Consider the following 27572-nt stretch of genomic DNA (forward strand, 5'->3'; position numbering starts at 1 on the left):
ACTTAAATCCACAAATGTTATTGAAACGTTCAATGAATATCATTTAAAATACTGGCTGACTGTATAAAATAAAATTTATGAAATAAAGATGATTAAAAAAAAAAAAAAAAAAAGGAAATTCAAAAAATGCCAATACATAAATAACTGTGAAATACTGAGGTAGGAGTACAGTCTATTAAGTCTCAAGTATGAAAAAAAATATAGAACCTGTGAGCCTTCTCTTCTCCCTCCTTGCAGCCGGTGAGGACGGCGTGTGAGTCCCTGTATCCTCCGCCTTCGATCTCACACAGAGGTGGAGCTGGAACCCACGAGGGAGGTATCGATGGAACCTGATGAAGTGGGGCGAACCCTACAAAACGCGCAAGGCATTCTACGGTTGAACCTGGGAGGAGTCAGCCAGGTCTCTATCATTCTACCCCGGACCCAGTATTCAGTTCCATCGATATCTCCCACGTGGGTTCCAGCTCCACCTCTCGGTGTGGGGTCGGAGGCGGAGGATACAGGGACTCACACGCCGTCCTCACCGTCTGCAAGGAGGGAGAAGAGAAGGATCTCTCCTTTCTTTTACATCCGGGTCTGGATCACAGGTTCTATATTTTTTTTCATACTTGAGACTTGCTGTATCTTCAGGTTTCTCGGTCTCATTACTCTCCTGTTGTTAAAGGACCACTATATTGCCAGGAAAACATACTCGTTTTCCTGGCACTATAGTAGGGATCGACCGATATAGATTTTTTTAGAGCCGATACCGATAATCTGTGAACTTTCAGGCCAATGGCCAATAACTTGCCGATATTCTGTACTTTTACCATTTTGAAAAAAATAAACTAATCCTAAAGGGAAATGCACAAAATATACATGCCACATGTAGTGGGAGCTGTGTTTGTGTAGTGTGTGTGTGTATATATAGTGAATGCAGAGTGTGTTTGTGCAGTGTGTGTATAGTGAATTCAGAGTGTGTGTGTGTGTGTGTGTGTGTGTGTGTGTGTGTGTGTAGTGTGTGTAATGCAGTGTGTGTGTTTATGTAGTGATGTAATTTGTGTAAAATGGGGGTGGGGGAGTTTTTTTAATGTTAATTTTTATTTAGTTTTTTAAAATATTTAAATGTTTTTTGTTATTATTTTTAGCCCCCCTCTCTGCTTCTTACCAGGGAGGGGGGATATAGTATTCCCTGGTGGTCCGGTGGTTTAAGTACTGTGGGGGGCCGGCAGCAAGCGCTGACTTACCTTGCCAGCAGCTCCTCCAGCTCCCCAGTGTAAATCTTGCAGCCCTTTGCCATGGAAACCCATGGCAACGCTCTGCGGCCGCGGGTCTCGCGAGATTTAGACATGGAGCTGCAGGCAAGGTAAGTCAGCGCTTGCTGCCCGCCCCCCCAGGACCGCCGGGCTTGTAATAAGCCTGGCGGTCCTAGGAGGCAATATCGGTATCTATATTGGCCGATACCGATATTGCCGAAAATACCGGATATCGGCCGATTATATCGGTGAAACCGATAATCTGTCGATCCCTACACTATAGTGCCCTGAGGGTGCTGGATGGTAGGAAGGGGTTAAAACTCTCCTTTATTCCAGTGCCGGGCGGGGAGCTCTCCTCCTCCTCTCCGCCTCCGATCCTCCCTTTCGGCTGAATGCGCATGCGCGGCAAGAGCTGCGCGCGCATTCAGCCAGTCTCATAGGAAAGCATTTACAATGCTTTCTTATGGACGCTTGCGTGCTCTCACTGTGATTTTCACAGTGAGAATCACGCTAGCGGCTGTCAGTGAGACAGCCACTAGAGGATTTGGAGGCTGGATTAACCCTATTATAAACATAGTTTCTCTGAAACTGCTATGTTTATATAAAAAAAAGGTTAATCCTAGAGGGACCTGGCACCCAGACCACTTCATTAAGCTGAGGTGGTCTGGGTGCCTAGAGTGGTCCTTTAAAGACCATATCCGTGCAGACACTGTCCACTCAGTGTTCACCCACTTCAATGCTCTTCGACCCCAGGCGTCAGCAACCCATGAATAGGTGTCCTCGCCCCAATCGCCATCCCTCAGAAAACACTCTGAGGCAACAGGCAACTGTCACTACCCCGGATGGAAAGCTCCCAGCTCAGCGTAGGTGAACGGCCATTGTGTCTGTAATTACTGGCGCGGAATACAACGCTCTCCTTCCTTCCTTCACTTGCGGTCAGTATCCTCCATACTTGCGTGCCCATGCGTCACATCACGTTCCGCCACAGTTCAATGTTTGGTTGACCTAGGTGTGTTTTGTATGAGTCTTCCCTATTTAACATGTAAATTCTCAAAAGTGCAATCAAAACTGATGGGCTGACTGAATGAAAACCTGGTTGGTTGTCTTTGTAGTAATACAAAGTATTTACGGTGCTCAGACTGGCTCTTGTAATTATTTATGTCAAAACATAAGAGCCACATATTTTTATGGAGCTGCACCCAAGTAAATGGATCAGACTTGACTCAAGAAATAGTACTAGACGCAGATTAATGGAATCACTCCCTCTAGTGGTAAGGAAAAATATCTAGCTCTATCTCCAAAAGTACTCACATACCTAGAATGATAATTACTCTTTAAGTACATAATGTGTAAAAAAAAAAAAAAAAAAACACCACGGATGACATATAGAGTAAAAGTGCCTTAAACTAGAGCCACGTTTTAAAGAGTCAAAGACCAAGAAAAAATAATTGAGATTATATAATTTTTTTTTATATATATATATATATATATATATATATATATATATATATATATATATATATATATATATATATATATATATATATATATATATATATATATATATATTCTATTATATATTTTTTTATATCCGGATTACAGGATACGTATACTCAATACCACAAATTCAGCTGATTTCAGAGCAATAATACATTTGAGAAAATGACAGGGAGCAAATCCAAACGTTTCAGCGCACTAGAGTTTCATCAAGAGATGAAAGTTATTATTATTATTATTATTGCCATTTATATAGCGCCAACAGATTCCGTAGTGCTTTACAATATTATGAGCGGGGATTTAACTATGAATAGGACAATTACAAATAAACTTACAGGAACAATAGGTTGAAGAGGACCCTGCTCAATCGAGCTTACATTCTATAGCGATGTCACAATCCTTTCAATAGCTATTCAAACACCGCAAAAGAGTGATCACGCAAGGGGAGTGGACCGTTAATCCACTAATCCCTATTGCCTGCTGGTGTCCGGTCATCAGAATGGAAAACAGGCATGGGATTTACATGCACATGTCTATAGATCGTTTAATAGAAATTATACAAAAAGCGTCTGACAGGAATCGTCTGTACCCATTGTTGGGAATAATCTGTCTGGGGAACCAGTGATTTGATTGCCAAAGATGGAAGTTTCCAATCGGGCACATGTGCAACCAGAGACTGGCAACCCAGCAAGTTGTTTACTGGGTCCAAGATGGAATCCCATAAACAAACAAAAATGGGAACAAGGAATATCAGTGTCCACATGCCCGGTGGGACAACAGTGAAGGTTCCCATGCGTTGTGTACATGGGTCCTCAGTAGGAGAAGCTATGTGGAAGAATAGTACATATTTGGAACTTGCTATTCTCCACCAATCCAGTTGCTTCTCATATAGAAGCCTTTGAATCCATTAGTGTTCTAAGGAGTAAGTGCCTTTAGCGGCTGACGGTCACTAGAGCAGGCATAGACCACCTTCGTCACTCCAGATGTTTTGGACTACCTCCCATGATGCTTTGCCAGCATTATGGAGCGATTTAGTCCACAACATCTGGAGTGCCGAAGGCTGCCTATCCCTGCACTAGAGGTATGCTAGCCAAATTTCATCACTGCCTTTTTTTCCAAACAATCTGGGTACCTTCTGTTCAAGCCTGGATTAATTGCTGTGGAATGTTTCTGAGGGGAGATTTACTTTCAAGTTGTTAATTGCATAGTTAAAGAATTGATTAGTGTACACATACTTAAAGGGACACTATAATAACCAGAGATCATGGCTGCCGAAAATGCATCCAAACATTCAGTATCTCCTCCCTCTGCATGCAGACACTGAACTTTCCTCATAGAGATTCATTGATTCTATTCATCTCTATGAAGAGATGCTTATTGGCCAGGGCTGTGTTTGAATCATGCTGGCCCCGATCGGCCTCTTTGTCAGTCTCAGCCAATCCTATGGGGAAGAACTGTGATTGCATCAGGCTACCACTTCTGATGTAAACAGACTGCTTATTTTTTTGAGTCTAACAGCATGCAGATCTACAGCTTTAGGCTTAAATACAGTAAGATTTTGCTATATTTATGGAGGCATGAGGGCCCCAGGGGGGGCTAGATGGTGGTGGATCAGGAATAGCGTCAGGAATACATGTTTGTGTTCCTGACCCTATAGTAATCCTTTAAGTATGAAAAACTTGCTGAATAAAATTGCTCCTCATAGGCTATCAATGGTGATAATTCCTGTTATATTGCATATTTTCAGTGGACTTGTTAAACGATAGTGTTCAACTCTACATTTTTAAGAAGTATTCTCCTTTATGAGAATCAACTTTAATGTAAGGGCCCTATGTAGTGGTTTTGATGCCTGATTCTTTTAAAACTTGTTAATTGGCACATCTACATACAGCACTTAAAGGAACAATATAGTCATCAGAACTGCTACAGCTTAGTATCCCATCTAGGTGCAGTTACTCAGACGACCACTAGAATTGCTTCCAGTTTCAGTGCTGCACTGTGTGCAGCACCTACATTCAGTGTCTCCACATTGATTCAATGCATACTTATGAGGAGATGCTGATTAACACATTCATGGATATCATTAAGATTGATCTCAATCATGGAGGCTGGTAAGTAAAATACCATTTATGTCTAATCTGAGCGTGGGCCAGGGACCTAAACTGCTACTCCAACAGAATTGTGTTCTAATGTATTTTAACTACGTGGATAACAAGTACACTTCTCGGTATTGACTAATTTAAATTCTGTTACATCCACAGAGATATCAGATGAGAATGGCAAATCCCAGCGTATGATTAAGGATGAAGATGATGCATTTCTTCTCAAGAAGATCAAGAAAAAAAAGAAAAAGAAGCACAGAGATGATCTGCGTGGAAGGCGGCTGAAAATGTACAACAAGGAAGTTCAGACTCTTTGTGCCGGACTGACCCGTATTAACCAGGAAACATTGGAGCAAGAGGGTAGTCGGGTGGAAGAAAATAAGGAGTCATGCAGATACTTGCAGGATGAGAAGCTATGTCGCTCTGACTTGGGTACTGAAGAATACAGAGTTCCACAGGAAGTTCAGATGCCCTTTGCTTCTCATCAAGAGCACTGCATCCGTACCAGCACATTACATACAGGGTCCAAGTTCAGCAGATTAATGCATGAAGAGAATCAATCAAATGGGGGTGCCCCTGTTTTGCATGCTTACATGGATGAACTCTCCTTTTTATCTCCTGTGGAGATGGAGAGGTTTGCTGAGGAGTTCCTGGAACGGACTTTTGATGAGAGTGATAAAAATGCTGCATATTATGCGCTGGCTATAGTTCATGGAGCTGCAGCATATTTACCAGACTTTCTGGACTACTTTGCTTTTAATTTCCCAAACACTCCTGTGAAAATGGAGATCCTGGGCAAGAAAGATATTGAGACGACAACCATTGCTAACTTTCATGCACAGGTATGTTCTCTTTTTTTAAACTCTTTAGTAACAAATGTAAACGGCATACTTTTTTATTGTAAATTGCTTTTTGGTGCTGATTGGTTTTGTGAGAAGCTGTCATTGGCTGTTCCTCATGCTTAATCACGCACAAGGCAACAACGTTTATATCCCTGTGCCAATAACACTCTGCGCAGGGTCCTCGTAAATGTGTCTGACATCACGCAATGAAATTAAGCCTCAATAATTCAGTGGTGTGTGTCACTCTGGCTGACTGACTTTTGTATAGTACACAGACCCCACTAGTTTTCTACCTTCATTTAGAGGTGGTCCACAGAATGTAACTTGAGATATACCTTGGCATCCCTGGGGCTAGCAGGGTACCTGTTCTTGCTGTTGGAAGACCTGCATGGCTAAAAAGGGATAAAGGAGCAAGTTTACTTTTTCTCTCATGTAAAAGCGGAAGCAAAACCTCTTTGTTACTATTGTGGAATTGAGTTTCATCGTATGCTTAAAATTAATCTTTACATTGGGAAGGACCGTATGTATCTGTCTTTCTTTAAAATATTTTTGAGAGCTTATATTGACCCTGTGTCAGATTTTGACCCGTTCATTCAAATCCAGCACATTTTAATTAAACTTAAAATAATGCGCAGGTAAAAAATCCACAGTGTAAGTGCAGCACAGAGGGTGCTTTTCTTGGGAAAAGCCACAGTTTGTCGGGACTGGGAGCTGGCACCAGCTTGCTTTAGTGGTATTTTCGCTTTTTTTTTTTTTTTTTAAATTCTTTATTTTGGTTTGTGCATTGCAAAAACTGGTGAGCCACCATGGCTCATACAAATATATCCTGTAGCATGTACCCTATTACAACAGTAAACGTATGACAGGTATTGGTTATGTGCACATTTCAGTTTTGTTGAATATAAACCGTAAAAACATTTGCGTTCGTCACAGCTCTGTTCATCCGCAATATATTAGTTACTATAGGACTATTTCGTATTCTCCGCACGTCAGCACAGGTTTTGCTGTACCCTCATACCGTCCTTCCCACCGTATCTAAGGTGCTCTCTTTATGTTTGTGGCATATGGCTGTATTGCCCTTCTGGGAATCTAAGGCGCACCCCTTGCGAGTTAATCGGATCCCTGGGTACCTTACCCGGCTCATTGGCTGTTGTTGTTGGTTGGAGATCTCATTAGCTATATTGTCCTGCTTTTATTCCTGCAGATGACCGGGCTGTGTTCTAAAAAAGCATATGTGAGTAAGAGAAGGAGAAGCAGAACGGGGTTTCGCTAAAGCGAAACCTGGAATGTGTGAGTAGATAGAGGGGTATTTTCGCTTTGAGTGCCTCTTTAAATGTCTGCAGTCTCTCTATTGTGGACCCTTTAATCTTTATAGTTTTATCACTAAATAAGTAAATGTTGTTGTTTTTGCAGAATGCTACACCTTAAGCCTGGATCCATATAGCTGCAGGTCTCGTGCCAGAAAGCCATCCTTTTCAAAGGTATGAACACAGCTAAGCCAAAACCGCACTCACGGGTAGTGATATCAGTACTATATAATTCACTGGATACCCTCTCCTCCTAATGCAGGTTGTTCAGATTATTCAGTACTGTCAATGGCTGAGCTGTGCGCATATCCTTTTTATTTATTTATTTTGGATAAGGAAGAAGTATTTCTGGAGTACGGGATGTACCTCAAGGTTCTGGCTTATGGTGCAGCATTTAAAGTCTGCATGACGTAGTTGTGGTGGTGAAACTGTTAACGCTCACGATTTGTCTGCCCTAGACCGGAAATAATGGTAAAATCCCCCTTAACACCACCCACATGTAAGCATAATATAAATATTACCCCTGCATAGCTTATATATCTAATTAACCCCTAAATTGCCTGTATGTTCAGGGGTGAGAGATTTATAAGTCTGTTTGCAGAATGTATACTGCTGTCACGTGTAAGGGAGTATCATTGTTAGAATTGGTAACTATGTACTAGGTTATGTGAATATGGTATTATACATAATTGTTGTTTTATGGATAAATGGTGTAAAATTAAATTTAGGGATGCACTGAAATGTCCAGCCAAAAATGGGCCTATCTTGTTTCGTTCGAAAATTTTGGTGCATCCCTAAATTTACTTTTACGCCATTTATCCATAAATTAACAATTATGAAATAAAAAAAAGTGTGTATGTATATGTGTAGTGCATAGTTTAATAGACATGCTTGCATTAACAATTCTGATTATAGATCACAATGAAAGATAGTTCCAACTACAACAATGACCATATTAAAAAAAAGGCTGAGGCAGCTAACCAAGAATTTAAAGACTAATCTAGTAAAACACTTCTATGAGATTAGTAAACTAAATCTCATATCTCATCATTTGGGACATCTGAGGAAACACTAGAATATAAGTGTTTTACTACATTTAAACCTCTATCCGTTCTAATAACACAAGCATATTTACAAAGATTTGGGAGCGTAGCAAACTACTCACTTATTTCATCATAAAACATTTAAAAAAAAAAAACCACTTTTAAACTTTAATTTATTGATTTCTGTCCACTCCAGACAAGTAATGAAAGAGTTAACCAAAATCAACATCATCTTTAGATGAGCCTCAGGATAGCTATCATTGGTTAACACAGAAATCCTCAACCAATCCCGAACGATTCTAACATTTAAATACACCAATACTTGCCTATGTCTGGTTACCATCTGAGCTAAGCTGGCGAAATGCGCGCGTCAGGAGCTCAGGACGCTTACTTGAATCATTAGTAGTGCCGGGTTTTCACTCTCCGCGATCCATAACGGCTAACCGACACTATAATCCTATGGCATCTGTAAGTCAAGAAGCTGACAGTCCTTTATCGGTGGAATGCCTTTCTCTTCCTACCACTCAGCAAAATAGTTTATTTTCCATCAGCAGCATTAGTAGAAGGGGAGGGTTTAGAAACAAATTTTTGTTAAGGGGTGCCCTCAAAGGCACTAGTGATCCTTACTGCTAACTTAGAAGCTTGTATTTCTTAGGATCCAGTTATATTTTATACCCCTCTCACGAAGAAATGACACACTTATAGGTAGTAATATTTTGCTTTTCTGTTCTTCAGGTAATGTGATTCTTTACCAGACACAGAACTTAATAAAGAGATTTATTATGAGCAAAAAATAGTCACAGTGCATACAGAAATTATAGATGACAAATTATTTACACCAACAACAGATAAAAACAAAAGGGATAAAATAACAGAAGTCCTAATCACTTACTCAGCTTTTTAAAGTAAAACTTCTGCCTCAGGGGGTCTCTGGTAAGAAAGATAGTGACTCACTTAGAATTAGATTCTGGCCCCTCAAGCAAGGACAATGCACACTTTAGTATCATTGGAGATCTACCCTGTGGATTACCACGCCTGGCCTAGAGGTGGAGTTAAGGCTTATGTATAGACACAATAAGTGACTACCCTCTTGTGTCCCAGACCCACATGAATCCAAATAGAAACATTTCCTTCTATCTCCTCTTTCGTACTTGCCACATAAATAATTCTGCCTCTATGAATTTACCATTTCTCCATTCCATAGATATGTCACACTTCTTACTTGTGACCCAATATAGCGAACATCACAATCCCTTCCTGCATGGTTAAGTAATGCCAATCATGTTTGGACTTGTTTAGAAGATGGCGCTTGCCACATTCCATATATAACAAAATTGAGGCTTAATTATTAATCTGTGGGTAAATATTCGTTTCTTTCTTTTGGATATGATTCTGAAACACAAGGCTTGTTTTCTTTTCTTTTTTTTCTTTTTTTTTTTTTTATTGAAAGCTAATGATCATTAACATATCAGTGAAATCCACTAGTTAATTAAAAGGTAGAGGCCATATGGCTGAAATGAGCTTGTTTACATTGGATCAGAGATCTCCCTCCCCCGGTCCACAGGCACCGTGCTGGCAGGGGAGGGAGTGAGACCCATATACACACTACACACACACACACACTGCAACCCTGACATGCACTGCCGCCCTCACACACACTTCACCCCTACACATACCACTGCTCCTATGCCCTATATCCCAGCAGACCCCAGGTAAGTTGTCAAACTGTTCTTATTTCTTTAAATAATCTACAAGTGCCCCTCCCGAGATCAGGCTCTGGATCCGCCACTGTCTGCACTACATAAACTATATTAAATGGCAATATTGTATAGTGCAAAAATGAATTATGCACTCTTGTTAATGTTTGGATTATATTTGTCTTTCACAGTCAAGCCGTCTCCAGTTTAAGGCTTAACATTTTAAGTTCTACACTACTAGTCATGTCTTAAAGGGACACTCCACTGCCCTCCCCCCCCCCCAAAAAAAAACCCCCTGTAAATCTGTTTAGGATATTTAAATGCATTCATGTTTTAATGTTTGTTATATCTACCAGTAATTATGCATGTTTTTTTTGTTTTGTTTTTTTTTTCCCCATTGGGGTTATATCTAAAAAAAAAAAAAAAGAAAAAAGAGCTTGCAAAAGCTACAGATCTCGTCTGTAGTTCTTTTACAAGCCTTCCCCCTTCTTCCCCAGCCCACACTTTTTCTGTGTATGTCCAATCACAAACTTCACAATGCAACTCGGTGAGATGACTTTTCAAGGCAGGTGCTCCGGGCAATTCCTGCCTCTTGAGTTTAGCTCCACTGAGGAACAAGCCAGGAAGTAACAGGACTTTTTGTCTGTTTTGAACACATGGAAGTGCAACAAGGTTAATTTATAAAAGTGCCAACTTCTATTGTAATTTGCACTTTTTGTAAAATAAGAGCATGTGCTCTAAACACCCATCGCATTGCAGCGACCTAAAGTTATTTAGGTGTCAGTTTTTAAGTTACTCGACACTTGTCACTCACCAATGGCTCACTCACCTAAAGTGGAAATTTTGAGATGTGGGTTTTCAGATTGTCACTAGATGGTGCTATACTCTAGCGCATACATCTTTTTATGAAATAACCAAAAATGGTCATTGTACTTGCCATTTTTCTGCTTTTCTGTCAAGTTCTGGTCAATGCCTTGCCTTCTAAAAAAAAAAGTAAAAATTTAACACCAAAGAACTTAAACTGAAACCATAACCAACTTAAAAATTGCTACTATGTCTGCTACTTTTACCTTGCAAGTCACTTTTTTGGTTTAATCGATAAACACCAGATTCTTTTCCCAAATTGACAAATATGGCAAAAATTATATACTTCCAACCGCAGATTTATTAAAGCCAAATACAGTCAGGAATCTAACATTTTTTCAGAAAATCTTATATTGATTTCATCAGATTTTTATTAGTGGCCACATGGCGGCTGATAAAGCAAATGCATGTGGATGATAATATGAAAACTATTTGCTAGTTTACCACTCTAGCTGGGCAAATTGTTAAAGGGACTCTATAGTCACCATATAAAAGCAAGAAAGACAGGTCCCCCAGCCTTCCTTCTTGCTTTTATATGTACTTTCATTTATTAAAAATAAATTTCGAGGTGTTTTTATATTAAAAACTTACCTCCGTTCCAGCGCCGAGCTCCCCGCTAGGCCGCGCCCCCTTTTTCGTCAAAATGACGAAATCGCGGGGCCCAATGGGACGGCTTCGCGCTGCACCAATCGCGTTCGTCATAGAGCGGCATTGAATGCCACCCTATGAAGAACCTGAGCGCTTTACCGCGCATGTGCGCGGAATGCGCGTTCGCGAGCTGAGCTGTCTGACTGACAGCTCAGCTCGCTTTCTAAAATTATCAATAAGGGGGGGGACCTACTGTCCCCCCCCGGCCCCCACCCCTGTGCGGCGGGTGGGGGCCCTAAAATTATCAATAAGGGGGGGACCTACTGTCCCCCCCCGGCCCCCACCCCTGAGCGGCGGGTGGGGGCCCTACAATTATCAATAAGGGGGGGACCTACTGTCCCCCCCGGCCCCCACCCCTGTGCGGCGGGTGGGGGCCCTAAAATTATCAATGAGGGGGGGGACTTACTGCCCCCACCCCTGAGTGGCGGGTGGGGGCCCTACAATTATCAATAAGGGGGGGACCTACTGTCCCCCCCGGCCCCCACCCCTATGCGGCGGGTGGGGGCCCTAAAATTATCAATGAGGGGGGGACTTACTGCCCCCCCCCCGGCCCCCACCCCTGAGCGGCGGGTGGGGGCCCTAAAATGATCAATGAGGGGGACCTACTGTCCCCCCCCCCGGCCCCCACCCCTGAGCGGCGGGTGGGGGCCCTACAATTATCAATAAGGGGGGGACCTACTGTCCCCCCCGGCCCCCACCCCTGTGCGGCGGGTGGGGGCCCTAAAATTATCAATGAGGGGGGGGGACTTACTGTCCCCCCCCCGGCCCCCACCCCTGAGCGGCGGGTGGGGGCCCTAAAATTATCAATAAGGGGGGGGGGGGACCTACTGTCCCCCCCCCCCCCCCCGGCCCCCACCCCTGAGCGGTGGGTGGGGGCCCTAAATACAAAGGGGGGGACCCTAGTTAACCCTCCCCTCCCCCCAAAAAAAAAATATCTCCCTACCTACCCCCCTCACCCTAAAAATAATGAGGGGGGACCATTAACTAAAAACCTGTAAAAAAAGAAAAAATGAGATAAAATCAACTTACCATTCGATGTTTTCTTTCTTCTAAAATCTTCTTTCTTCAGCTCCAAAAAAGGCCAAATAAAAATCCATAATAACCGACGCAATTAAAAAAAAAAAAAAAAAAAAAAACAGAGCGCAAAAAAAAATAATCCATCTTCACCCATGGAGGGCTCCGCGCAGACTGAGCTCCGCAGGACGGGGGAAGGCTTATAAAGCCTTGCCCCGCCCTGCAATTATGCTAAGAACACTCTGATTGGTGGGTTTAAGCCAATCAGAGTGCTCTTTGTCATTTTACAAGCGTGGGAAAGTTCTTTGGAATTTTCCCACGCTTGTAAAATGACAAAGAGCACTCTGATTGGCTTAAACCCACCAATCAGAGTGTTCTTAGCCTAATTGCAGGGCGGGGCAAGGCTTTATAAGCCTTCCCCCGCCCTGCGGAGCTCAGTCTGCGCGGAGCCCTCTATGGGTGAAGATGGATTATTTTTTTTGCGCTCGGGTTTTTTTTTTTTTTTTTATTCCGTCGGTTATTATGGATTTTTATTTGGCCTTTTTTGGGGCTGAAGAAAGAAGATTTGAGAATAAAGAAAACATCGAATGGTAAGTTGTTTTTATCTTATTTTTTTTTTCTTTACAGGTTTTTAGTTAAAGGGTCCCCCCTCATTATTTTTAGGGTGAGGGGGGTAGGTAGGTAGATAAGTTTTTTTTTGGGGAGGGGGGGTGGGGGGGAGAGGGTTAACTAGGGTCCCCACCCCCTTTGTATTTAGGGCCCCCACCCACCGCTCAGGGGTGGGGGCCGGGGGGGGACAATAGGTCCCCCCCTATTGATAATTTTAGGGCCCCCACCCGCCGCACAGGGGTGGGGGCCGGGGGGGGGACAGTAGGTCCCCTCCCTATTGTGAATTTTAGGGCCCCCACCCACCGCTCAGGGGTGGGGGCCGGGGGGGGGACAGTAGGTCCCCCCCTTATTTTTTATTTTAGGGCCCCCACCCGCCGCACAGGGGTGGGGGCCGGGGGGGGGGGGACAGTAGGCCCCCCCCCCTTATTGTGAATTTTAGGGCCCCCACCCGCCGCACAGGGGTGGGGGCCGGGGGGGGGGACAGTAGGCCCCCCCCCCTTATTGTGAATTTTAGGGCCCCCACCCGCCGCACAGGGGTGGGGGCCGGGGGGGGACAGTAGGTCCCCTCCCTATTGTGAATTTTAGGGCCCCCACCCGCCGCACAGGGGTGGGGGCCGGGGGGGCAGTATGTGCCCCCCTTATTTTTAGGGCCCCCACCCACCGCTCAGGGGTGGGGGCCGGGGGGGGAGGAGAGTAGGTCCCCCCCCCCCCCCTTCAACCACTATTGTGGCCGGACAGCATCCCTGTGGGTTCGGGCTTCAGCTGTCAGCTGAAGCCACGCCCACAGCAGTGCTGACAGGCTGTCAGCACACAAAGCGCGTTCACAGTGCTTTGTGTGCTGATAGCCCGTCTGATGCATTCACCCAGAATGCATCGGACGAGAGGCCTTTTTAGGGCCTCTGAACTCGGAAGTCCCTCTGGTGGCCGTCTGATTGACTGCAACAAGAGGTGTTCCAAGCTTCTAATGTAAACACTGCATTTTCTCAGAAAATACAGTGCTTACAAGAAAAAGGCTCCGGGTAGCTGTAGCACTCACCTAAACAACCTCATTAAGCTGAAGTTGTTCAGGTGACTATAGTGTCCCCTTAAGAAAAGAGAAACATTGAAATCCTGTTGCGGTTTAATCTGTGGTGGCCGATCAGCACTTGCTAGTCATCTGCCAAATGGAAATGGTGAAGAAACAATCAAAATCCTATGGGAAGTTGTAAACTTCCAAATGCTCCCACATGCCATCTGACAGGTGATGGCATGTCTACTAAACATAAAAAATTGTCAACCTGCTTTCTGCTTTTTGTTTACCAAGTTTTTCTGGTGCTTGTTACAGGTGAACAGGACATATTGCTGTGGCACATACAGAGCAGGTCCAATGCGGCAAATTAGTTTAGTTGGAGCTGTTGATGAAGAGGTTGGAGACTTTTTCCCAGAGTTTCTGGATATGTTGGAAGAATCACCATTTTTAAAAGTAAGTGTCCTCAAGTAAGCTTGTGTGTGTGTGTTTCTAACTTCAATGTCTCTCTAGAATCTCCCTTTAATTCTATATTGCTGAAATGTTCCAATACAAACATGATTCAGAAATATGTGAAGGGCCAAGACAATTTGCATAATGAAGCTTTGGCACCGTGGGTCGGTAAGTAAAGTTCAATACATTAAGCTCAAAAATGCAGGAGCCTGTTATTGCCAACCTACAGTGCCCAGGTTGCTCTCTGCAAGTTATTTCACTTTATATTTCTATATGATGTATTTCTTTGCTTTGCATTTTAGCAAATTGAATGGAGGCTGATTTAATTTTTTCTAAAATCTAGTGTTATAGACTCTTCAGAACACCACTTGTTTTCCTTGCGCACCATTCTTACTGATGGCACTGGGAGGAATGGATTTGATAAGTGAAGCCCTGAATTATTTTCTGCTGAAAACTGTAGTACCCTGTTGTCTTATTAATGTATTTGTGGAAGTGGGTGTATTTTCTCTCCCATTCTGGGGCTGGCGGGGGGATGTTTATTCTTCATTGTCTGAGTGTCCTCTGTAGTATCTTAGCTGTATCTAAAACTGCACTCTTCTGGATGTCCCACCTGAAATTTGTTGAAGCTACTCCCACAACTTGGGAGTCACAGCCCCGAGTGCTCCAATGACAACTGGGACTACTACTGCACTTTCCACATCCTTTCTAGTTCTTATTTCAGTCCTTTGTATTTGTCCATCTTCTCATGTTCCTTCTTCCTGATGTTATGGTCACTGGGTATTGCCACATCCACCACCACTGCAGTCTTCTGTTACTTTTCTACCTCCATGATGTCATGTTGGTTGGTCAGTATTTGCTGGTCTGTCTGGAAGTCCCACAGGATCTTAGCCCTGTCTTACTCCACTAACCTTTGTTGTATCTCCATCTGGACTTGGGCAATGTTTCGGTACACTATTCCATCAACTTGGTTGTGTCTCTCTGTGTATGCTGTTCCTGCTAACATCTTTCAACCGGCCACTATGTGGTGGATTGTCTCAGAGGCCTTTTTGCACAGTCTGCACCTTGGGTCTTACTTGGTGTGGTAGACCCTCGCTTCTGTTGATCTGGTGTTGAGTGCCTGTTCCTGTGCTGCTAGGATTAATGTCTGTCCTGCATTTTCCAACCACTGGTAGGATTTTGTCATGTGAGCCACATCCACTATTTGCTGGTGATCCACTCTATGGAGATTTTTTTTTGTTTGTTTGTTTTTTGCCAGCTATTTTTGTCAACATTTATATTTCTTCTCTCAGACTGGGCCCACAAAATTAAAAATCTCAGTTGTGTAATAGATTATTATTTATTTTTTTTTAATTCTTTATTTATCAAGTCATGCATAAACATTGAAAAGGATGTGAAAGGCGCTCGCTACTGTATTAGACACAGGATGATTGTGGGCAGCAGTAACCAATACAAGGATTCCCCGCCTTGTGAATGATAGTGTCAAAGAAAATAGGAGGAGACCGCGCCCCAAGCAATATATAAAATTCTATACGTACACGAATCTTTTTAGAGTTGTATACACAATTGACTTCAAAGATAAAAACAGAGAAATACAATAGTGCATTATGGTATATTCTGTGAGATACTGAGATAATCTTATGTGATATCACTCACCTTTGATAGAGCTATCTTAGAGCTCTGCTGTAATGTGCACGGACAGAACAATCCCCGTCTAAGGATATATGTGGAAGAAGTCGTCTCTGGTATCTCAAATAGGATGCGATATGCAGTTGATATGTAAAAAAACAAAATAATGCTCCAATAGTGAAGTAAGTACCATAAAATATAAAAAAGAAAGTATAGTAATGTACTCACATTTACTAGAGCAGAACTTGCTGTAGTGTATACAGCATGGGTGCTATAATCCCCACTTAGGGATATGATGGTGCCAGGAAGTAAAAATGTAGATTTAAAAAATAAATGAGTATATAAATGTAAAATATACTATTTATTTAAACAAAAAGTATAAAAACAATGTTATGTAGCTTCAAAGGATCCCACTTTTCACGTTTCACCTATTACCGTGTTCTGAGGACGGAAAGGAGAGTGGGGAGGGGGAACGAAGGTGGTCTACCACAGCCGGGGGGATGGGAAGGTTCATTGGCGCGTGTCAGCGCCCTTCAACGGTTAGTATAGTCCTCCCAGGGTATCCAGGTTTTGAGAAATTGTGGATGTGTGTCTCGCACTTGTGCCGTAAGTTTGTCCATGAGGTGTGCCTCCTTAATATTGCGGGTGACTGTTGTTTTGTGGCATGTCTTCTCTCCCCCTTTTAAAAGTATAGTTTTCATGTTTATTCTTCAGTTTAGAGGTTTTAAAAGTCTTCATGCTGGCGGGGCCTGGCAGCCAAGATGGCCGGCAGCATGATCTCGGAGCTCCTGCTACACCGGATCAAAGAGCTGAGATAACGAGAAATCAGACAGCGCTGCCGACTCACGGTGACCAGCAAAGTACACGGGACGACATAAGCCCTATAACGATACCAACCCGGCACCGGAGCGTCGAACGGCTGAAATCGGCCATGCGGCCTATTCCGGAGCGGGACCTGTGGTCCGGGGGGAGCGGCCGATCCCACGGCCCGGGACACGCTCACCAGCGAGAAAGCTTTGTAGCCCCACCACCCCCCCCCCCTATGGACCGGCGGGGGATATCCCGGTCCTCGCCGGGGGGCGAATACCCCAATAACCCGGAGAACCCAAGCGACGAAATCTGCAAGCACCCAAGGCCTAACCAAGATGGCGGCTAAGCGGCAGACAAAGATGAGGCATACACTCACCAAGCCGCCGAAGCATATCCCGCAATTCTATGACCAGATCTGTACCTACCTCTGGTCGAAATTGTGTGCACGGAGACAGCTCTTCAGACGGGCAATAAGAGAGGTGGAGGCATGGATACGCCCAGCTACCAGGCGCAGTTTGCGGGACTCTCTTACCCGCGCCCATGGAGCGGCATCTCGAGCGCAACGAAGCTGCCAAACCACAAGGCGGGAAAAGGCGCCATGCTCCCCAGTCAGCAATACTCCTGTTCCTGGGCCCCAAAGCAAGACGCACTGCTGTAAACGACAGGCCGATCACGCGGCAAACCCTACCACTGCTAAACGGCAAGGCACTAACCCACACGGGGGAACGCGTGGATCACATCGGGACACCGCTCACGACGCAATGGGGTGGCTGACCAGGAAACCAGAAAAGCAGAGGACCCATCCAAGACCAACCAGGGAAGGAACCAACGGACTCTGGTTACTCAAGGGGACTGGTGCGGTGAGAGTGGGAATAGGGTGACCGGCGCCAGGATGACTCAGGCTGATGCCATGTTTGTCCCCTGTCACACCGGCCAACACAGCCTGGCATGAGATCCGACCGCTAACCGTTGACATTCACTGCTTATATATTATCCCACACAGATGATGCCTATATTCTCAGAGCTGTTTATATGTTGTCTTTATGTCAGGCTCTGCCTCCCGCCATTTGGAGCCTAAACATCATCTGGATTTCTGCTGTGCTCATTCAAGAGCCGCATGGATACAGATGCTGGGGCTATCATGATTGTTGCAGAGACAAATAGCCTGTTGCTTAATGTTTACTTTTCTGTTTTTACCAAACGCACTCTTTTGAACCTGCATAATAGCTCAAACGTAACTGCTCTCAAGCAAAAGCGTGACCAAGCTCACTGGACACCGTGCATGTTCATTTTCATATATAGCTGTAACCAAGTATGTTTAGCATCAAGAGTAGCTATGGCCAGACACACTCAGTATCAAGAGCAATTGTTAGAGAGCTGTCGTTGCCACGTGCATTTGTTACCAGACATACTCCGCACCGAGCGTATTTGTAACCAAATATATGGCTTAACAAGGGTATCTGATACTAGGCATACTCATAACCAAGCATAATTGTCACCAAGCACACTCATCTTCAGGCGTATGTTACCGAACACTTTCAATATCTAGAACAGCTGTCACCAAGCATATTTAATATAGATGCGTAAATGTAGCCAAGCATATTCAACCCTACGCGAATGTGCCACTACACAACTTCATTCTCACGCGTAACTGTGGCCAAGCATTATAATCACTATCATTACCACGCGTACTTGTTGTCCAGCATAATCAATATCACGTGTAACGGTTGCTAAGCATATTCACTAGCTAGTGCATGCATTGCTAAGAATGTTTATCATCAAGCGTATATGATATCAACTGTATGCATCATCAAATCCTACCATTACAAAAACAAAATGTGCAGAATTATCCAATGCCCTATATTGTTATACGATGTATGTTTAGTCTTGTGCCACCGCTGTTGGGGCAGTGCACGAGTTTGTATCATCTTAAGCACAACAAAAATAAAGAATTAAAAAAAAAAAAGTCTTCATGCTGCGTATAGTCTGTTACTATATACATGATACATGTTTTCTCATGCACTCTAGACTGCTTTTTCTAATTCTGGAATTTGATCAAATATCCATGATGTATTTCTTTAACCCCTTAAGGACCAAACTTCTGGGATAAAAGGGAATCATGACATGTCACACATGTCACACATGTCATGTGTCCTTAAGGGGTTAAAGGGATATTATAGTCACCAGAACAACTACAGCTTAATGTAGTTGTTCTGGTGAGTATAATCATTATATGCATGCATTTTCATGCAAACAATGCCTTTTCAGAGAAAAGACAGTGTTTACATTGCCCCTACGGACACCTCCAAGTGGCCATTCCTCAGCTGGCTACTGGAGGTGCTTCCTGGCTCAGTGCTGCACAGAAGCCAGCTCTGCCGTTCAGCACCCCCACGGCTGAATTTTCCTCATAGATTCAATGCATATCTGAGGAGGTGCTGATTAGCAAAAACTCCATTTGGCCCCGCCCCTTGCTGATTTTAGCCAATGCAATGCTTTTAGAGCATTGGATTGGCTATTCAGCAATTCTAATGTCACAAAGGGGGCGGGGCAAGTGCTGGCAGACCTGCACGGCACTGGAAATGGGAGTTTTTCATGCTTTTAAGGGGGGTAACGGTGGGGGGAGGGCAAGCCACCTTAATGATGGGTTTAGCACTATACACTCAGGAATACATGTTTGTGTTCCTGACCCCTATAGTCTTCCTTTAACAAAATGTGTAGTTTCAGGTCTTACTATACTAAAATGGCTTTGACAAAATCGAAGCTAAAAACTAAATGTAAATGTGCATGGAGCTATGCTCTATTAAGAGACCTGCCACTGTAAGTATTTCTGAACCTGATGGTCGGCATGAACAAGCTTCAAGTGATCTTAATGTAATAATCTGGGAAATGCTACTTGGAGAGGTCTTAGATGATATTCCACAAATGGAACTCTGTATAAAGAGGCCACAAAGATTCCTACAGCCTTCAGTGTTCATCTTTCTGTGACCATTCAGGCCCAGGCAGAACATATCTTCATGTAACAATTGTACAATCAGTTATACATTTCATACATGCATTAACCCCTTGTTTTTCTTTCTGTACTGACCCATCTTATGCCTCAATAAAAACAAAGATTGACCAAAAAAAAAAAAATTATTGGCCTTTGTGGGGTAGTTTGAATTTAAAACCTGCGAAGATGCTTGGAAATTGCACATAGGCCCAGCGTCAAAATTCAAAGTTCGGTAAAAACTGATATGGCTTGGTCTCCTATATGGCACTGTAGCTTCACAAAATAGTGCCAAAGACATTCATTGGGGGTGTATTTTTACTCAGAAGACTTAGCTGAGCATAATTTGGGGTTTTGAACTTAGTGGCACATATGAAATATACAAAATGCCCAGCAAACATGCAATCTGTATGTAAAAAAAAAATAAAAAATGCCCAAAATAATTTTTTGCCATATATTGGTGGAAAAATGGGGGCATGTTAAGGCACAATATGCACCTTATGCAATACCCTGGAGAGTCTACTTTTACAAATGGTAGGCCTTTGTGGGGGTTTTTTATGAACAGTCAAACTGTTATAATACCCCAAATGGAAGCAAAGGCTCATTAAATCCGTCTCTCAAAACTCTACTGTGAATACTGAAAAGGGCAGGTCTCCTGTATGGCACTGTAGCTTCACGAAATAGTGCCAAAGACATACAATGGGGGTGTCATTTTACTCAGCCGATGTAACTGAATACAAAATAAAACTTTTTGTACAGGAATAGCACACACCAACTTTACAAAATACACATGAGAAGTTCTTTGTTATAAGTTTGTGTGCCAAATCCCCCCAAAAATACAATTTTACTCCAATATTTAGCAGAGGTTGGCGGTGAAATGGCTACTTAGAAAGTGTCAAAACAACCTTAGGTAAATAGCCTGTGGTATCTACTTTATATAAATATATACTTTTGTGTGGCAATTTTGTTTTCTTTTATGGCTATTAAGCTTACAAGACAAACATACCAAATTCTAAAATCGCTCCACATAAAAAGTGTATTTTACTCCTTGTGCTTTGTGACCTGTAACTACCAGAAAAAACTGAAAATCCCAGACACATTATATATTCTGTAAATCAGAACAACTAAATGAATTTATTTTTAATTACTTTCCTTAACCTGCACTAATTGTTAATAATTTACATTATTATTGCAAAAACTGTAAAAAACAAAACAAAAAAACACAATTTTTTCATTTCTTTTTGCATTTTTCTGTTTTTTTTATTTTTTTTAATAAATAAGCATTTATGTATATGTTACATCAAATTAAAGCCCTTTCTGTCCTTTAAAAAACGGTATATTATATGTGTCGGTGCAATAAATTAGTCAAATGCAAATTGCAGTTGAACGCAAACAGCAAAAAATGCCGTTGTCATTAAGTGAAAGACAAGCTTCTGAAGCTCTGTCCTTAAGGGGTTAAATGTGCATTCACAGGCTTGGGGAATTATATTTGTTATGGTGTGAAAAATCTCTGTAAAAGGTTGCAAAACACGTTCATGACATTGAGTGCACAACATCCTGCAGTACATTGTTTCTCAGATTAGATCTGTGCTGACTGCATAGCACGGAAATTAATGCTGTCAAGTGTAACAGTGCTTCTAGTGAACAAAGTGCTATTGGTTTAGCCAGCTAATCCATTTTCTATTTAAAAAGTATCAACCTGCGTTCTTACTTTGGAGTAGTGTTCTGCTTTTCACTTTGAGTCCTAATCCTTATCACTTGTATAGGAAATTTCTTCTGCGCATAGTTTCCGGTTTTTGTTTCTGTTGCCCTTCATTATACACATTCCCTTATGTAATCTCTAAAGTTTGGGGAGACAAAAAACGTATCTATCCTTTCATGTGAATTTTTTTTTTTTTCTTTTGGTATATAGTGACCGTTTAAAGAAGTATTAAACTTATTCAGTATGTTGAGCTAACTAGTTTGTAACTGTTTTAGGAATTTGATTTGTACTTTGCTATTCAGTACAGAGCTGTAAACTGCTGCAGTTGTCTACATTCCCACATTGTATAGTTTGCAGTTCTCATTGGAATATAGAAGCATGTCACATAGAGGTCATTCTAGATGGGTTCTGTTTTATTGGCTTTTATTTATACATTATATCTTTTTAAATTTTTCCAGTTGTGGCTTTTTTTTGTTTGTTTTTTAATTTGGTTGTTTGGTGCCTACAGATGACGTTGCCTTGGGGAACCATGTCTACACTTAAACTCCAGTGCAGATCACAAAGTGATGATGGCCCAATTATGTGGGTGAGACCAGGGGAACAAATGATTCCTACTGCAGACATGCCAAAATCCCCATTTAAACGCAGAAGGTAAGACTGGTCAAGCTTGGAATTATTTGCTGTATATTATCCCTATCCTTTTCTCCACTGCTTTGCCCCAAACCGGACAGGTGGTACCCAATAACCAGGTCCTAAATAGTTCTGTCTTCCAAAATCTTAAAACCCTTCCTACTGCTCTCAATAATAAAGTGAGCATACAGCTGCACTCCTTGCACCATAACCACTACATTGTGCATATGTTGGTGATTATGATGCCGGGCATCCACTATCCCTATTCTAAGGAGTTTAAAAAAACAAAACTGTTTATGAGCAGTTTCACTTATTACGTGGGACTTGCCTGGCACTGCTCCTAGCCTCCACTACAACAGTAGTGATTATGGTGCATGCAATGTTTATATAAATAAAGAAATAAAATATACCAGAAGCAACAAAATTCAATTTGTAAAGTTGGAAGGCTCAAGTATGAAGAGTTCTTAAACTGTCATGGCTTTTTATGTCACTGCCAGTTAAAACATCTGATCACAAAGTATGATGAGACAAGTCTCAGTCCCACAAGATATGCCTCTTAATATGAATTACACTAATGTTCACTAAAATATGAATTGTTGGGAATTCAGAGTAAATTTAAGGCCAATATAGCTGACTTGGAGAATTTTCAGAGTTTGGCTTTTTTTTGCCTTCAATTTACAAATTCACTTTGCATTCCCAACAATTCTTACTTTAGTAAATAGACCTGTCAGTCGTGCTCGGTCACTGAAAGGATTACATTCAACCCTTTAATGCATGTAGTTGCAGATATATATTCTAGTTACTAAATAATTAAAGAATTTAACATACGGCCAAAAAAAGTGTAACACATATTTAAACATGCACTACTGATGTGTATAGAAATGAGGCAGTAAAGGCGTTTTGAGTGTTGGTCAAGAGAGAATTTTATGGAGTGTGACTGTATCCCTTTTGGGGTTAGACTGATTATCGGTTTGGCCTATATTCCTGATTTTGGCAAATATCTGTATCTGCCATAATCTGCCTATAATGTGAGAGGTACTGGTGGTGCAGGGCCGGCGCGTCCATAGGGCAGCACAGGCGGCTGCATTAGGGTGCACAGTATATGGGGGCGCAACAATCGAGTGACTGGCAGGAGACACCGCGCTCCCTCCTGCCAGTCACTCGTTGTAGCTTGGCTGAGCACAGGTACAGGATCTTCAGTTTCCTGTACCCAGCTGGACCCACTGGAAGTGAGGGGGTGGGAGGGGTGGAGGGGTGGAGGGGTATTAAAGGACAGGAAGGGAGAGAAGACACTAAGGAACAGGAAGGTGAGGGGAGAAGACCACTAAGGGACAGGGAAGGGAGATGGGGAGAGAGGTACACTATGTGGACGGGGAGGTGAGGAGAAGGTAGAGGAACACTAAATATTCTTGAAAACATAATAAAATCTGACTGGCATGTATATTTTGTGCATTTACCACTTAAAATAAAATTACAAAAATTAAACCTGTTCAGTTAACAGTAGATATGTGTAGAAATGGTTTCTTTTTTCAAAACGGTAAATGTGCAGAATATCGGTCGATCCCTAATCCCATTGGTAGGACTTCACTGTCTCTTATACATAAATGTTGTAGATCAACTTCAGCTCTGTATTTTAGTTCAGTTCCATATCATGCATATATATATAAAATGGTACAAATTTCTTGGATACCATAATGCTGAAATATAAAAATAGAAATAAATTGCTGTGTAGTAGATATACCTAATGAAAATGTGTGCATATAATTATGCATGCTTTCATTGGGGGTACATCTGAAAGGTACAGATATCTTGTCTGCAGTCTTTGCAAGCCCGTCCCTTCTTTCCCGGGCCAGATTTCTGTGGCTGGCCAATCAGACTTGCCAATGCAGTTGAATGAGACATTTTTGCATGGCATGTGATATGAGCAATTGCCTGCCTTTTGATTTGCCTCCACTGAGCCAGTGTAATGTAACAAGGTTCATTTACAAGTGTGCCAATTTCTATTGAAATCTAGATTTACTGTAATCAGGCGGAGGGGAAATGTCTGGAGTTTCCCCTTAAAATGTTCTCTTTACAGCTTTTTATTTTTAAGTTTTTTTTTTTTTTTTTTTTTTTAATAGGTCGATGAATGAAATAAAGAACTTGCAGTACCTGCCGCGCACTAGCGAGCCACGTGAACTTCTCTTTGAGGATAGGACAAGAGCCCATGCTGATCATGTTGGCCAAGGTTTTGATTGGGAAAGTACAGCTGCTGTAGGTGTATTGAAGGCTGTGCAGTTCGGAGAATGGTAGGTTTGGCTTTGTTGCAAAATAACATGGTCTTGTGAATATTTGTATTGATCTGTATTTCAAAAAGCTTATTAATGGGACATTTTAGGCAACATAACCTCTACAGCTTGCTTCATTTACTATCAAATGCTTTGAGAAGATTGCTAATTTTTAAGCAACACTTTCAGATCAGGAACACAAACCTGTGTTTCTGACCCTATACTGTTAAAATCAATATCTAGACCCCCTGGCCCTCATTTGCCTTCCTAAATATAGTAATATCTTACCTAACCTTTTTTTTTGGTTAACATTCAGATGTCTCCTGTAGAGAAGCATTTGACTAGACCAGGGGTTCCCAATTAATTTTCCCCCTGGAACCCTTTGACATGGTGTATCAACATCGTGGAAACCCCCTCCACCCTCCCAAAAACAACTTTGCGCCGTTGCATAAACATATTTTTTATTTATTTATTTTTTTGGGATGTGCTGGTGTGTCTGTGTATCAGGGTGTGTATCTGATGCACACGACACATAGTGGCACACATACACACAGTGTGTGTGTGTGTATGTGTCAGTGTGTGTATCTGACACATAGTGGCACACAGATGCACACTGTGTGTATATGTGTTTGTATGTGCCTGTGTGTATATGTATCTGGCAAGGACACACACACACACAGTGTGTATGTATCTGTCAAAGTGTATATCTGTATGTGCTGGTGTGTGTGTGTGTGTGTATCTGTGTTTGTATGTGCCTGTGTGTGTATCTGACACACTGACACAGGTACACATGTATATAAACACACGCAAATACACATGTTTAACTTTCCTTTCTTCTTCCTTCATTGCTGCTGGCTGAGGATGGTGTCAGGTCGGCAGCTGCTCACTCCCCGCTGCTTTCCCTCTCCCTCCATCCAGAGCGCTCTGTCTGGGAGGAAGTGCTGTCACTTCCTCCCATCATCCCATACAACAGGGGTCCGGTTGCGGTCTTGGACACCCACCGCGCCTGGCCGGACCCCTGTTTAACACTACTCATCGGGTGGCCCTAAATGTCCGACTGGAAAATCGCAGCAGAACCCCAATTTTGTTCTCGGTTCCACGGAACACTAGTTGGGGAAACGCTGGAATAGACCCAGGGCCAGAACCAAAACTGCTTCATTTATGTTTTTATGGTGACTGTAGTGTCAATTTAAATGTTACAAAGGTTCCTGGCCATGTTTTTCAACACTTACCTGTATTCTAAACTGACATGCCTTTTACTTACTTTAGGAGTGATCAACCTCGCATAACCAAAGATGTGATCTGTTTCCATGCTGAGGACTTTTCCCATGTTGTGCAAAGGCTACAGCTGGATCTCCATGAGCCTCCTGTTTCTCAGGTGCAGTGAATGTTCTCAAACATATGTTACTTTTACATAGGAAAACCTAATTGATGTTTTGCATGTTCATCTCTCTGCATTGAAAATGGGATTACCAATGGTACATTTAAAGGCCAGTCTTTTCTGTAATTAGCAGAGTGAGAATTTGTGTTTTGATTATGTTCGTAATGTACTCTGTATTACCCCTGCTCCGCCTCTGGCTATACAAGAATATTCTACACACACATATCAATTGTGGGTGCATGTATCTTCACAGTGCCTGCATTCACTATACATGATGGATGGAAAACATTTTCTAGGCTACACTCCAGTTTAGAGTCGATGTGTCAAGATTCTGCTGACTTAGTGCAGGCTGGAGCATCTGTAATTTGCATCTCCTCTAACTGAGATGGAAAATCATAAATGCAGAAATTCAGATGTAATGAGCAATGGTATTTAAGCAATTCCTCTGTTTCATTTTTTTATTTATAAATGTGCAATGTGATTCTTCTCAATTTGCAATATGTGAAAATTTATAACCTATTGGGTTGATCTAATAAAATTATTTTTGTTTCTGTTGTCAGTGCGTTCAGTGGGTGGATGAAGCAAAACTCAACCAAATGCGACGGGAGGGAATCCGTTATGCACGCATCCAACTGTGTGACAATGATATTTATTTCATACCTCGCAACGTAATCCATCAGTTTAAGACTGTATCTGCTGTATGCAGCTTGGCATGGCACATACGGCTTAAGCAGTACAGCTCCAATAAAGAAGACCAGCAGGCTTCTGAAAAAGATCCCTCTAGCATGGCACCTCCAGAACAAGGCACAGAACCCACAAATTTAAAATTGGAAACAGAGGAAACCCCACTTCCAGCAACACATGAACTCTTCCTAACACCGCACATTCCATCACATAGGTTGGAAAGCCAGACACCGCAGACACAAACCAGTCCATACCATTCGCCGATCTGACTTTAACATACAGTCATGGGTTTTGTTTTTTGTATATGTGTTTTGTTTGTCTTTACATTTTTTTTAATATTTTATGTGAAGTAAGTTGTTTGTGGTTTTTTTTTTGTTTTTTTTTTAAACCTCTCCCCGTTCAAAGTAGATTCAAAGATTGGCACATGGCTTCATTTGTCTCATTAGCAGTTAAGTGAAACCAGTGCAACTTGTTTTCCCTCTAACTGTCGCAGATCTTAACATTTTGTGAAGCCGTGAAAACTTTTTTAAAGTTTGAGAGATGGGACATGTTGCCTTTATAGGATGTTCTGTACAGCTCTCTTTTAAAGAGGGTAAATGAATATTGTCGTTCTTTGTACAGATCTGACTTTGATAATCGGACATTTCACAGCATAGCTGAAAAACTGAGCACTTTTGTTATACATTTAAAATAATGACTTTATAACATTCTGTAATTCATCAGTCCCTTTCGTGTGATATGTAGTTGAAATTGTATGGTCTTAAAAAACCATGACATTGGAAAACGTGTAATTTCAAATTAATGAGATTGAGCGGTTCTTTAAAGCATGTTCAAATTGAGTGGCACTAAAGGAAAAAGTATGCATTCAGTTGATACATTTTTTTTTTCTGATTGTTTTTTTTTTTTCTCCTACTAGACCTTGACTTGGCCAACATGAGCAGCCATGACTTTATTTTTTATTATTATTATTAAAACTTTTAATCTGTACATTTTCAGCATTTTATTTTGGTACGAAAAGGTTTCAAATTAACCCCAGCTTTGTATTTTGTTAGATTCTCTTGTACAATTTTAACGGCTAGCATCTGTTTGACTTTATGATAATATGATCTTTCCCAGCACTTGGATATATTGTATATTTTTGTATGAATATGTAGTTTAGCACAACATTT

General features: G+C 42.0%; 1 protein-coding gene across 1 annotated transcript in view; it reads left to right on the top strand.

The window, feature by feature from the left end:
• Window positions 1-27284, top strand: part of RSBN1 (round spermatid basic protein 1) — a 51011-nt gene extending 23727 nt beyond the window's left edge. Inside the window, exons 2-7 of the mRNA XM_063450648.1 lie at window positions 4994-5676; window positions 14183-14320; window positions 21950-22092; window positions 24192-24359; window positions 25608-25716; window positions 26280-27284. Coding sequence (XP_063306718.1) covers window positions 4994-5676; window positions 14183-14320; window positions 21950-22092; window positions 24192-24359; window positions 25608-25716; window positions 26280-26672 — 1634 coding nt within the window. The 3' untranslated portion in view covers window positions 26673-27284. The remainder of the gene's footprint in view (window positions 1-4993; window positions 5677-14182; window positions 14321-21949; window positions 22093-24191; window positions 24360-25607; window positions 25717-26279) is intronic.
• Window positions 27285-27572: the final 288 nt, after the last annotated feature.

The sequence above is a fragment of the Pelobates fuscus genome, chromosome 1, assembly GCF_036172605.1.
Source record: "Pelobates fuscus isolate aPelFus1 chromosome 1, aPelFus1.pri, whole genome shotgun sequence".
NCBI classification, from domain to species: domain Eukaryota; kingdom Metazoa; phylum Chordata; class Amphibia; order Anura; family Pelobatidae; genus Pelobates; species Pelobates fuscus.